General features: G+C 42.2%; 1 protein-coding gene across 2 annotated transcripts in view; it reads right to left on the reverse strand.

The window, feature by feature from the left end:
* Window positions 1-10,318, reverse strand: part of nbeal1 (neurobeachin-like 1) — a 35,819-nt gene extending 25,501 nt beyond the window's left edge. The window contains exons 1-3 of one of the 2 annotated variants that reach the window (XM_058615827.1): window positions 10,215-10,318; window positions 8,290-8,625; window positions 1,246-1,337 (exon numbers count right to left, since the gene is read on the reverse strand). In XM_058615827.1, coding sequence (XP_058471810.1) covers window positions 1,246-1,337; window positions 8,290-8,349 — 152 coding nt within the window. In that variant the 5' untranslated portion in view covers window positions 8,350-8,625; window positions 10,215-10,318. Of the gene's footprint in view, window positions 1-1,245; window positions 1,338-8,289; window positions 8,626-9,987; window positions 10,159-10,214 lie in introns of those variants that run through there. The other variant, XM_058615820.1, reaches the window with a different exon arrangement.
* Between the last annotated feature and the right edge of the window lie 553 nt (window positions 10,319-10,871).

Genomic DNA, 10,871 nt, shown 5'->3' on the forward strand with positions numbered 1-10,871 from the left:
GCCTCATGTGGTCACTTTGTGTCAATAAGTTAAGTCTAAATGAAATATTTTAAATGCCGAATTTAAAAGAATAAGTCATGTGAACTCAGTGATGGAGGCAGCAGTGGATCAACAACTCCTGTGTGTGTGATGTTAAAATCACTGATGGGCTTTGGTGTGGGAGAGTGAGTAGTTTACAAACTTCAGTTTCCTGTTGGAAAAGTCTGTCTAACCGTGAGATAAAGATGTGAACATGTTCTAAACACATGATAGACTTAAGCTGACAGATATTATATCATGCAAATCTTTTATTCAGTTTTTCCTTGTCTGTCTGTCCCTTTAAAAGGAAGATTAGACAGTTCTGTTCTGCTGCATTCAGACATTTGTTCCATGGAAACAGAATCAGCATGTGAGCTGCACTGCTCATGCGAGAGCAAAAAAAAGAAAACATGCAATGAATGCTGGTGGCAGCTGTGGAGAAAAGACGGAGAGAGAGAGAGAGAGAGTGAGACGGGGAGCAGGGGATAAAACAGTGAGACAGCAGTGAGAGGAACACGATGGAGGGAGTTGGAGGAGGAGATGGAGGAAATGACAGAAGAAGAAGGAGATGACAAGCTCACTCCACCCTCTGTCTCTGTCTCTGAACGGCTCAAAGTCAAGAATAAGAAGAACAGAATATTCATGTTTCCGCCTCCTCACAAACAACACACGTGAAAACTGTTAATGGGAGAGTTCAGTATCACACAAGTGACGACGACATCTTAAGAACATGTCCACGTCTTTGTCTCACTGTTAGACAGACTCCTCCAACAGGAAACGCAAGTTTGTAAACCACTCACTCTCCCACACCAAAGCCCATAGAGAAAATCACTGATTTTAACATCACACACACAGGAGCTGTTGAAATGTATTATTTTGGAAAATTCTGCATTTAAAATCCCTCATTTAGCTTTAAATCAATGACACAAAGTGACCACACGAGGCAGCAGGAGACCAGCAGCTCCAGTGTCCCTGTGAGCTAAAATCACTGATTTTCTCTATGGGCTTTGGTGTGGGAGAGTGAGTGGGTGAGTGGTTTACAAACTTCAGTTCACAGTGAGATAAAGACGTGATCATGTTCTAAAGATATCGCAGACAGGGGGCGCTCACAGCTCCGCGTCAGTACAAGCAGACTTGACGTTTGTGACAGTGTGGCCTCTGCTGTTGCCAGGGGAACGAGGAAACCACGCTACCATATACTCGGCTTCATCAACCATCACTCGTTACCTTGAAGGAGGTTTTTCGAAATCCACGTCCAAACATCGCTCGTAGGCGCCGATGAAGATCTCTAACCATAGCTTCAAGTAGTCTGGATCCCTCTGAGGACGAGAGCACAGGAGGACAGAGAGAAGGTCAGGAAGGTCATGGTTGAGGAACTGTGTTCTGTATGTCCTGCTCCACAGAGACAGGAATTCCTCAGGTGTGTTTGCGTCTTTATCTTTTCCAGGATCAAACATGGACACGCTGTCGGTGAAAAAACCGGCCGGACCACATTCTGTTCCACATTTCATAAATTCCTGGAACACGAGATTTAGAGGGACAACGTCCCGACTCAGCCTGCCGTGAAGACATGTTTTTAATCTGACTTTAAAAGCCCCGTAAAAAAGTCATTAACTGTCACTCAGTGCTCCCGAGAGCATTAGCTGTGTAATATCCCAATAAAAAGCCCCAAATGTCCGTCATTATGGCTTTAACACAAAGACGCAACAGTAAATAAACTTTCAACGAGGTTTACACTCATTATTCAGACATAACTTTACAAAAAAGATGATAAATTCAAATATTTAACAACATATTTGATCATTTTCCAGTTCGTTATGCTGTAAAACAGCAAAAACCGCAGAATGCTGAGTGAGAAATCTGTGTGTATATCGTGCACTTTGCAGTGATTCTAGAGTGTATTTTCGTACGGTGTGATGATCACATTTATGACATAAGCAGCCATTTTAAAACATAAAACTCCCGACAGTGTAACGCCCATAAAGGAGGAAATAAATCAGCACAACATGACTCAGTAAAAACACTGCTGCTGCTGCTGCTGCTTATTTCATATCTGATCTTCATATACTGTGGTTTTTGACTCATTTGCTTATTATTTTCTGTTCTGCAAAACCAAAAATAGACGATCAGATGATTTACAATAAATAAATGTCAAAAAAAGTGGTTTTGTTTTGTTCAATTTAATGAGGAAAACTAGTTGTTTTTTGGGCTGCAACTGACAATGAATGTTTGGTCTAAAAACTGAAAAAAAAAGTTTTTCTTTATGTAAAAGAAAACACACGTCAATCACATTTAAGAAGCTGAATATTTTTCAATTAACTCAGTATTTGTTTCATAATTTATTCATTAAATTTCGATCGTCATAATCAATAAATAAGAATGTCCTCTTTTCTCCACCTGGAGACCACGGAAATGAATGAGAGTGAATGATTTCTTTGTTACGTGGAGCAAAGAAACCAGAAAATATTCACATTTAAGAAGCAGAAAAATGTTAGAAAACACACTGGAAACATCCCATGACGTCAGTTTGAGACAAAGACCACGGACTTGTCCACAAACCCTGCTTTAAAAAGGGGGCGGAGCTTGAAACAGAAGAGGTTTTCTCAGGATTGCGGTGCCATGTGGCTAGAGAGAGAGAGAGAGACAGAGAGAGAGAGACTGCTTCTGTCTGCGTGTCACAGTGGGAATCAGCCAGCACCAGTGTGTGTGTGTGTGGGACAGAGAGAGAGAGAGAGAGAGAGAGAGAGAGAGAGAGAGAGAGAGAGAGAGAGAGAGAGACATCTGAATGGAATAAACAACAGCCACGTGTGAATAATACTTAGTAATTGCCCCTTTGTGTGTTTCTTTGCCCTGTGTCACATTAAAGCTGGGATAGGCCATTTACAGTAGTTTCAGTCTAGATATGTGAATGGATATGAATCAATAGTTCCATAATAATCTCACTGAAAAATTAACTTATTTAAGAGAGATCTGCTGTTTTCAGAGAGTTTAACCAATCACAGTGCAGCTAAGACGAGGTGAGAGCGCCTCCTACTGCCAACTACCAAATCAGTGAACGTCTATGATCTGTTAAGAATATGTTTTTATCTCACTGTTAGACAGACTTTTCTAACAGGAAACTCAAGTTTGTAAATCACTCACTCTCCCACACCAAAGTCCATAGAGAAAAGCAGTGGTTTTAGCTCACGGGGACACAGGAGCTGCTGGTCCTCTGCTGCCTCATGTGGTCACTTTGTGTCACTGAGGTCAATCTGAACAAGGGATTTTAAATGCCCAACTCAGTGATGGAGGCAGCAGTGTGTGTGTGTGTGTGTGTGTGTGTGTGTGACGTTAAAATCACAGATTTTCTCTCTGGACTTTGGTGTGGGAGAGTGAGTGGTTTACAAACTTCAGTTTCCTGTTGTAAAAGTCTGTCTCACAGTGAGATAAAGACGTGAACGTGTTCTTAAAGACATGGTAGACTTAAGCTGGTGTAGATTTAATGAGATGAGTCCGTGGTGCTCACTGCTGGCAGTCATGTTCTCACTGAGACTGAGGACACGCTTCAGAAAAACCGTGAGTGAGTTGCGACACAATGACTCAAAGTTATTTAATCAAGTTTGCTCTTTAACTTATTCAGTGGCAGGTTATTGTTCACACACACACACACACACACACACACACACGAGGGTGTAACTGCGAGAAAACTGCATGATGATTTCAGTCTGCAGCGCCGCTCTGTAATAACCAGGCTCACCACGGGCACTGTGTGTGTGTGTGTGTGTGTGTGTTTATGAGAGCAAGAATGTCCTCTTTTAGGCAGCAGCACAGATGCCCATTGAGGGTTTGGACTGTGGCAGACTGGGACACACCCTGCTCCACATGACCCTGCTTCTCCATGGAAGAATCCTAACACACACACACACACACAGTAACAACAGTGGTCCCGTGTTCAAACATTCTGAAGACACTCTCAAAGGTCGTGTGGCGTTACAAACACTGATCAATAAACTTCATTCACATAAAAAACCTCTGATGTCACTGATTCACAGAGGACGAGTGTCATGTTCCCCCCCCGAGCGACTGAAGTGAGCGACAGCTCTGCAAACACGACACAAGTCCAACCAAGCCCTGCACTGAAGTGTCTCCTGACATTTTACAGAACCTCTGCCGTCAGCTCTCTGGGATCATTTCCTGATAACGTCAGAGTGAAATGTGAAAACAAAGCAAGTGAAGGATCAGGAGATTTAAATCCAGCCAAAACAACAACAACAAAAACTGCTTCTCTCCTTCTGTGTTCTTCACAGAAGGAGAGAAAACTATGTTCACAAGCGTAAACTATTCAAATCTACATCAGTTTAAGTCCATGATATCTTAAGAACACGTTCACGTCTTTATCTCACTGTGACACAGACTTCTCCAACAGGAAACTGTAGTTTGTAAACCACTCACTCTACCACACCTAAGTCCATAGAGAAAAGCAGTGATTTTAGCTCGTGTGGACTCAGGAGCTGCTGGTCTACTGCTGCCTCGTGTGGTCACTTTGTGTCACCGATGTTAATCAAATGTGGGTTTTCAAATGCCGAATTCACAAATATAAGACATTTGAACTTAGTGATGGAGGCAGCAGTGGATCAACAACTCCTGTGTGTGTGATGTTAAAATCAATGGTTTTCTATGGGCTTTGGTGTGGGAGAGTGAGTGGTTTACAAACTTCAGTTTCCTGTTGTAAAAGTCTGTCTCACAGTGAGATAAAGACGTGAACATGTTCTTAAAGATATCATAGACTTATAAACTGATGTTGATTTGCATTTTCCCTTCAAAAAAAACGAACTCTCCCTTTAAAGAAATATCAACCAGCAACCCCATAATAAAATTAAAGTCGACCAAGACAATAAAAACTGTAATTAAACAGTTTCTGTACTTTGTGTTCTTAAAGCCACAAAGACAAACGATGAATTAGAAGTAATTATATAATCAGCTGATAAATGTGTGCAAGCTCTTAGCGACAGCTGAGCGAAGCCCCGCCCCCTGCAGACAGGCGTGGCTGTGGGTGACCCGGCTGGGTGGCAGCAGGCGTGGAGTCACTGCTGAAACCACATCCTGCTGCTGCTGCTGCTTCTCCTGTGGTCATCTCTCCGCTCGCGGTGACACAGCCGGTCACAGACGCTCATCGGGGCCGTGACGTCAGCGTCAGGGGGTGTATTTATAGACGCAGGTGGGCGGGGCCAAAGCCACATGGGGCGGAGTGTGACATCATGTTATTCCAGTGATATTCATAGCAATGAGGAAACATGGATATGACAGAGAGAGAAAGGAAAGGAAAGGAAAGGAAAGGAAAGGAGCCTGAGGGAGCAAACTTTGCACCTCAGTGTGTGTGTGTGTGGAAACCAGACACAGAGATTAGACTGTAACAAGCAGCAAAGCTGGAAACAGAGCGACGTAATCCACTTGAGCAAATATGTGAAAGCGTGGCACTTTCTCCTTCTCCTCCCTCTGCACCATTACTCTAATTAAAGCTGGTCTAGGCAACACACACTCGTCAATACTGATCAATAAATCCATGGCAACCTCTCATCATAATGAAGAGATGAAGCGACGCGAGCCGAGAACCGGACTCACGCTCTGACGCCAGAGCTGAACCATCAACCTATTTTCATACAGAAAATGCTAAATGTTTCCAACAGTTCATAGATTACACATTTTAATTAAGATAAAGGGATTTGTAATCCGTCTGAGTGTCTTTCTAAATGAATAAAACAAGCTTGTGTGACTCTTTCAGCTTCTTAAATGTGAATATGTTCTGCTTTAACATTTGCTCCATAAAACAAAGAAAATGGACAAAACAAGACATTTGAAAAAAAATCATCATTTACAGGTTTTGATCCACATTTTCTGACATTTAATGAACCAAACGACTAAATAAACTGTGACCCCCTCACCTCCAGCATCCTCTTTAAAATCATTAAAAACAATTTATATTAACGATTTGTTGGAAAATGACTGCTTGTTATTTATTGATTCTAACTAACTAACAATAGTACTTCTTGTGGTGCATTACAGACTAAATTGTTGTTTTTACTGTTGTTAATTTCCTATCATGACCAGAATTGTCCACACTGTATCTTTTTAATATAAAACCATTGTGACAGCATGATGAATGAATACATGACGCACCAGCAAAGAGTTCCAGTTTCACAGCAGGAGGAAGTGTTGGATAATCAGGTGAATAATAATAACACAGATAAGCAGAGACACAGAACAGGAAGAGCCAGTTCTACCAGTGCAGGTGTCTACAGTCAACAGCCACTGACTCCTCCCCCTTCTCCAGGTCAGGTCAGGTGGTACAACGCTGTTGTCAATCATTCCACAGACAGAGGACAAGAGGTCATATCTCGTGGAATCACAGGCTCCAGTTTGAATGTGTATGTGTTACGATTGAGACTGTAAATGCAACATCTGACAATGATTTTATTATTATTTTATCAATGACAGTGCATTTATGGTTGAAAACACTGTTTTATCTCAGTGTTAAACAGCCTTTCACACTAGGAAACACTGCTCACTCTCCCACACCAAAGCCCATAGAGAAAATCAGTGATTTTCACGTCACAGCTTAACTCAGTGACACAAAGTGACCACACGAGGCAGCAGTAGACCGGCAGCTCCTGTGTCGCCGTGAGCTAAAGTCACTGATTTTCTCTCTGGACTTTGGTGTGTGAGAGTGAGTGATTTACAAACTTCAGTTTCCTGTTGGAAAAGTCTGTCTCACAGTGAAATAAAGACGTGAACATATTTTTTAAGATATCGTGGACTTAAACTGACAAGCTTTTTAGTTCTGTTGTTGGTGTCAGTCTATGTTTCCGTCTGCACACACACTCACACGTTGAACTGTTCCCTTCAGAACATTGTGGATCAGTCTGATTACACACGTCCACGCATGTGCAGCTGGTTGAGACATGACATCAGTTCAGGTTGAGAAAATGAAACTGGGAATGGTCCCAAGTGAGCAGTGGACGCGGGGAAAATCCTTGTTGGTCAAACACTCGGGTAGAAGATAAGAGACTGGCGGCTGTGGGCTGAGACAACACGAGGCACAGACTGGAGTTAAAGAGCTGAGATTGTTTGTGGAGGAGTTAACCCTTCAGTGGGAGGCAGCCGAGGGTCTCAGAGCTCATTTAGAAACATTCCCCATCTGATTTAAGAGCCACATGAGTGACCCACACACAGTGTACATCACATCACAGAGTAAAGACGGGCAGACAGGAGCACTGACCTCGAGGACACATTCTCACAGCTACAATGAACCCAAAGCATCAGTTTGATGCTCGCTCAATGCAAACACACACACACACACACAGCACCTGCTGCCACTTTCACATGTGACTGACACAAGTGTGCAAAGTGTGCACTCGTGAGCTCACAGCGCTGGCATTATTATACTGTCCACTTGTGTCAGCATGTGCTTAAATTCTGCAAATGATCCCATGCCATATCCTACATGTACAGGAAACAGATGCTCTCTGTGTGTGTGTGTGTGTGTGTGTGTGGGATTAGATGAAGTGTGTCTCTGCAGCACGGCTCACGTGAGGAGCGGCTTTGAGCCAGCTTTGATTCCACGCCAGGACGCCAACACGCCGCATCACCCGGTGAATTAAATCGAGCCAGGAGCTGACTCAAGAGGTGCTGTCTCTACTCCAGCCTCATTCATTCATTCATTCATTCATCTGCCCTGGAACAACAACAACGACAACCACCACCACCACCACACACGACCCTTGCAGCAGTGTCACATCCTGTCATCCCATGTTAGGAGAGTGTGCTACAAATTTAGATTAAGTCTACGATATCTGCAGAACATGTTCACGTCTTTATCTCACTGGGAGACAGACTTTTCCAACAGGAAACTCACGGGGACACAGGAGCTGCTGGTCTACTGCTGCCTCGTGTGGTCACTTTGTGTCACTGAACACAGAATTTTACTAAATAAGTCATTAGAACTTAGTGATGGAGGCAGCAGTGGATCAACAACTCCTGTGTGTGTGTGATGTTAAAATCACTGATTTTCTTCTATGGACTTTGGTGTGGGAGAGTGAGTGGTTTACAAACTTTTTTTCAGTTTCCTGTTGGAAAAGTCCGTCTAACAGTGAGATAAAGACGTGAACATGTTCTTTACACATCACAGACATCAGCAGCAGGGGGCGCTCACAGCACATTCACTGCTGACCTAAACTATCATGTTAATGTGTGTGTGTGTGTGTGTGTGTGTGTGTGTGTGTGTGTGTGTCTCACCTTAGTGTAGTAGAGCATCCACACCTCATACAGTCTCTCTTTGGAGGCCATGGTGCTCATGTGCAGCACCGTCAGGCTGTCGTGTCCTCAGCGGTCACTTCACTGGCTGCTTCATGACCTTCAGTCATGAGCTGAACCTCTGCTGCTGCTGTTGCTGCTGCTGCTGCTGCTGATGATGATGATCTTCAGCGCTCATCAACATCATCATCATTAGTGTAACAGGGCTGCTGCTGCGGCTGCGGCTGCTGCTGCTGGTGGTAGAAGACGACTTTTACTCGACATGACAGCAGCAGAGAGGAGCAGTCACAGTCCACTTCTTCAGCTCTCTGGTTGGTGCTGCATGACCACAAAGAACAGAAATAGTTAGTCATAAAGGCGACACACTTACATGTGTTCCAATAAATACAGACAGAAACAAAGACTTTTTGTTTCCTGATCTTTAACACACTTGTAACGCACACAGACGTCAATAAGAGGCAGATTACACCTATTTTACACTTTATTTCCTCAAAGAAAAGAGGAGGAGGAGGAGGAGGAGGAAAATACAGCCATATGTAGAGTGTGTGTGTGTGTGTGTCTGTGTTTAACCACTTTACATGAAAAGTTCAGACAGTGTGTGGGGGTTTATGTTTACATTTTGGATCTTTTTCACGCCTATTCACTGAAACTGTCTCACGAATGTCCTTTTATTTGAAGTAATTTTAATTTAACATAGGAATGTGAGCATATGTTTGCCAGGAACTCCACAAAATGTTGTGATTTTACGAAAATAACTGACTAATGTTAGAAAAGAAATGATAGAAAACTTTACCAACAAAACAACATAAGAAATGGCAAAAATACTGTCATAGTTTACATTATGAAATAATTGTTACTAACATTAAATACATTTTCACTCCAAAAATTGCAAAATGTTTGTAATGTTACTTACAAAACACAAGAACATATAATATGAATAATGTGTACACTAGTACACAAATGTATTCATATGTAACAATAGTATAAAAACATATTACTAAAATTAAACACTCAACCAAGAAATTACAACATTTGGTAACGTTACAAAAGCATGTTCTAAACATAATGTAACACATTTTCAAAAAATACTATTATTGCCAAATGTTCATAACGTAAGAGAAAAATGACTTCCGTTTCATTTACAACATGTAATAATACTAATATTAATAGTACAAAAACATATTACGAACGACTTTCGCAACCAAAGAATGACAAAAACATGTTATAGCTCCCTCTAGTGGCACTTAAATAAATCACTTGGACTGTATGCTGGTGAGTGAGTGAGACAGCATTTATTTTCAAGTCACTCGGTGATGAATTTACGATAATATGAATTCACAATACGATCAACTTTCTGAGAGTAAATTTCATCGCAATGTACAATAAAAAGAAAATCATATTTGGTCCCATTGTTTCTCCTTAAATGGTGTTTTTAGGATGTGGGCACCATATTGGTGGGCACCAAAAACTCTAGCACCGGCCCTGTGCTGTCAACAACAATAATAACAATAACAACAAGAACACAGAGCGAAGACTGTTGTTTATGCAGGTTGAAACTAGTGGCTAAGCTATTTAAAGCTAACAGCAGCTAGTGGAACAAATACACGCAGCGACTACTTCTGTCGCTAACGCGCTAACATGCTAACTAACCTGTTACAGCCCCGCACACAACAACCTCACCTGGGCAGGCTAAAGGCTAACAGCTAGCTGTCAAAAAAAGGACTAATTCCATATTTCCCAGCCTCCATTCCTCCTCCTCCTCCTCTCTGCTCCTCCTCATGTGACAGGAGCGCCTCGTCCTCCACAGCTTGCCCGGCCACAGAGCGCTCACAGGCGGACTAAACAAGTGAGGAGTCCCCGCTGAGTGACGTTAGAAAGAGAAAAGAGGCAGAAAAGAGAGCTCTTACCCGAGCGCGAGACACACGAACAGCGACTGTCACTGGCGACCCTTCTACACACACACACACACACACACACACTCTCTCTCTCTCACACACTCTCTCTATCTCTCTCTCTCTCTCACACACACATACGCTGCTGCTACTGCTGTCAACGCGACAAGTCAGTGACAACGACTACGGCTACTTCCTGCTGGGGCTGTTTCACAATAAAAGCACGCAATACAGCGGTGAAAACGATTGTGTGGCATACTAACTGACCCTGTTACATATATAATTATATTTCATCATTATAAAGTGACATTATGTTTTTATTAGTATAATATATTATATTATCTTTCATTATGTTATACTATATTACATACATCAATGAAAAAAATTATCATATAATATATAATTTTGTTGATATAAAAGTATGTCTATCTATCTGTCTGTTTGACTGACTATATTACCAGTGGGATTTCGTCACCCGTGTGAACGTGCTTTTAATTTGGTAGGGTAACCGGATTTCAAGCGGCACAGCGACAGCGACTCAAAACAAGCAAACACCCGCTCTGTTGGTTCATTGAGGCTCAAACTGCATCGCGCTTCCTGTGTTTGTGTTTAAATTCATTCGAATCACATAAATGTTTCAACATTCACGTCATTATACGAGTTAAAAATGAG

This window comes from Solea solea, chromosome 2 (assembly GCF_958295425.1).
Source record: "Solea solea chromosome 2, fSolSol10.1, whole genome shotgun sequence".
Classification (NCBI taxonomy): Eukaryota; Metazoa; Chordata; class Actinopteri; order Pleuronectiformes; family Soleidae; genus Solea; species Solea solea.